This window comes from Perca fluviatilis, chromosome 20 (genome assembly GCF_010015445.1).
Source record: "Perca fluviatilis chromosome 20, GENO_Pfluv_1.0, whole genome shotgun sequence".
Lineage (NCBI taxonomy): Eukaryota > Metazoa > Chordata > Actinopteri > Perciformes > Percidae > Perca > Perca fluviatilis.
The window spans coordinates 34,658,776-34,661,275 of NC_053131.1; the positions used below are offsets into that span (position 1 = coordinate 34,658,776).

General features: G+C 45.6%; 1 protein-coding gene across 1 annotated transcript in view; it reads right to left on the reverse strand.

Annotated features, from left to right (window-relative positions):
• mapkbp1 (mitogen-activated protein kinase binding protein 1) overlaps positions 1 to 2,500 on the reverse strand; it is an 89,937-nt gene that overhangs the window by 46,009 nt on the left and 41,428 nt on the right. The window contains 3 exon segments of the mRNA XM_039785460.1: positions 469 to 664; positions 2,273 to 2,354; positions 2,357 to 2,417. Coding sequence (XP_039641394.1) covers positions 469 to 664; positions 2,273 to 2,354; positions 2,357 to 2,417 — 339 coding nt within the window.

A 2,500-nucleotide genomic window follows, 5' to 3' on the forward strand; every position in this document is an offset into this window, starting at 1 on the left:
TGAGGTGTACAGGTGTGAGGTGTACAGGTGTGAGGTGTGAGGTGTACAGGTGTGAAGAGTGAGGTGTACAGATGTGAGGTGTACAGGTGTGAGGTGTACAGGTGTGAAGAGTGAGGTGTACAGGTGTGAAGAGTGAGGTGTACAAGTGTGAGGTGTACAGGTGTGAGGTGTACAGGTGTGAGGTGTACAGGTGTACAGGTGTGAGGTGTACAGGTGTACAGGTGTGAGGTGTACAGGTGTGAGGTGTACAGGTGTACAGGTGTAGGGTGTACAGGTGTGAGGTGTACAGGTGTACAGGTGTGAGGTGTACAGGTGTAGAGGTGTACAGGTGTGAGGTGTACAGGTGTACAGGTGTGAGGTGTACAGGTGTACAGGTGTACAGGTGTGAGGTGTACAGGTGTGAGGTGTACAGGTGTACAGGTGTGAGGTGTACAGGTGTACAGGTGTACAGGTGTACAGGTGTCCTACGTGGCTCAGGATGTTCCTGGTGATGAGGTTTTGCCCGTCGGTGTTCCAGAGCCGGATGGTGTTATCAGAGGAGCAGGTGAGGAAGGAGCCGGGGGGGAGACGCTTGGTTCCTCCTCCCCCCCCCTCGGGGTACACCTGCAGAAACACAAACACAAGGAGCATTACGTCATCACATGTCTCAGCTGAGAGACAGACAGACAGTCAGACAGCCTCCTGGTGTCTCAGCTGAGAGACAGACAGACAGACAGAAAGACAGACAGACAGACAGACAGACCGAGAGAGAGACACAGACAGACAGACAGACAGCCTCCTGGTGTCTCAGCGAATACAGGACAAAAACATTAAAACTGGGACAGAAAGGTTGAAAAATACGTATAAAAATTCGGAAAAGGTCTCTCAGACAGATAGAGAGACAGACAGACAGATAGAGAGACAGACAGATACAGAGAGACAGATAGACAGACAGACAGACAGACAGACAGATAGATAGAGAGACAGACAGACAGAGAGACAGACAAACAGACAGACAGAGAGACAGATAGAGAGACAGGCAGACACACAGACAGAGAGACAGATAGATAAACAGAGAGAACCGGACAGACGACGACACAGAGACGGGACAGACGGATAGAAGGCGAGGCGAACACGGACAGACAGACAGAGAGACAGACAGAGAGACAGAGACAGATAGAGAGACAGACAGACAGACAGACAGTTAGGCAGACACACAGACAGACAGACAGACAGACAGACAGACAGACAGACACACAGACAGACAGACAGACAGATAGAGAGACAGACAGACAGACAGAGAGACAGACAGACAGACAGAGACAGATAGACAGAGAGACAGAGGGGGGAGATGTTTGAAAAAAGCTTTTCAAACATGAAATGCAAAAACATCGTAAAAAGCGAAACTAAAGTTAAACCGGTTTAAACCAGTGGTCGGACTGCGGCTGCGTGACCGACGCGAGGAATAAAGTGACCTTTGACGAGGGGGACACTGACCTCAGGCTAGGCAGGAGCGAGTGGTACAAGCCCGATAGAGCTTTCCCGCCAGTGGGTCCCAGGTCAGACGTCAAGCGTAAGCACTGTGTAAGTCCGTTGTAGGCGCCGACAACCAGCGGCTCCAAGGGTTATGAGTCCCACCGTGTCCGATTACCGAGCGCCTAACACCCCGCAGAACTGATGGAGAGGGAGAGAGAGAGAGGATTATAGAACAGTTATTTCCTGTTCTGAGTTTAATAAGTTCTGCTCAAACATTGACTAAGTACCATTACTGTGTATATGTGTGTGGTAATGTATGTATTATGTATATATGTGTGTAATGTATATATTTAATTATATTAATATTATTAATGTATATAATATTATTAATGTAATGTATAATGTGTATGTAATATTAATATAGTAATGTATTGTGTATGTATTTAATGTATATATATTAATAATAATTAATATTTATATGTATATATTTATATTTATATATATATAATAATATTAATATAATGTGTGTATATATAATATATATATATAATATTAATATGTATTAATATATATTTGTATGTATATATATGTATGTTGTGTGTGTGTATATATGTGTATGTATTATTCTCTCTCTCTTTTTTTGTGTTGTGTGTATGTATCTTTGTGTGGGTTGTTGTCTCTTTTTTTTTTTTGTGTGTATATGTGTGTGTGTGTGTGTGTGTGTGTATGTATTTTTATATGTGTGTGTGTGTGTGTGTGTGTGTGTGTGTGTGTGTGTGTGTGTGTGTGTGTGTGTGTGTGTGTGTGTGTGTGTTACCTGGCCTCCACCATGCTGCCCAGGGCTGTGGGGGCGGGGGCGGGGCACCAGGAGGTTGGGTTGGTGGGGGTGAACTTGGACCTCCGTCAGAACAACCACAGAAGATCAACTCGTCTGTGACGGACAGACAGGTGGCCTGAGACGTCTGAGAGACAGACAGGCAGGGAGAGACAGACAGGGAGACAGACAGAGAGAGAGAGAGACAGACAGACAGACAGACAGGGAGAG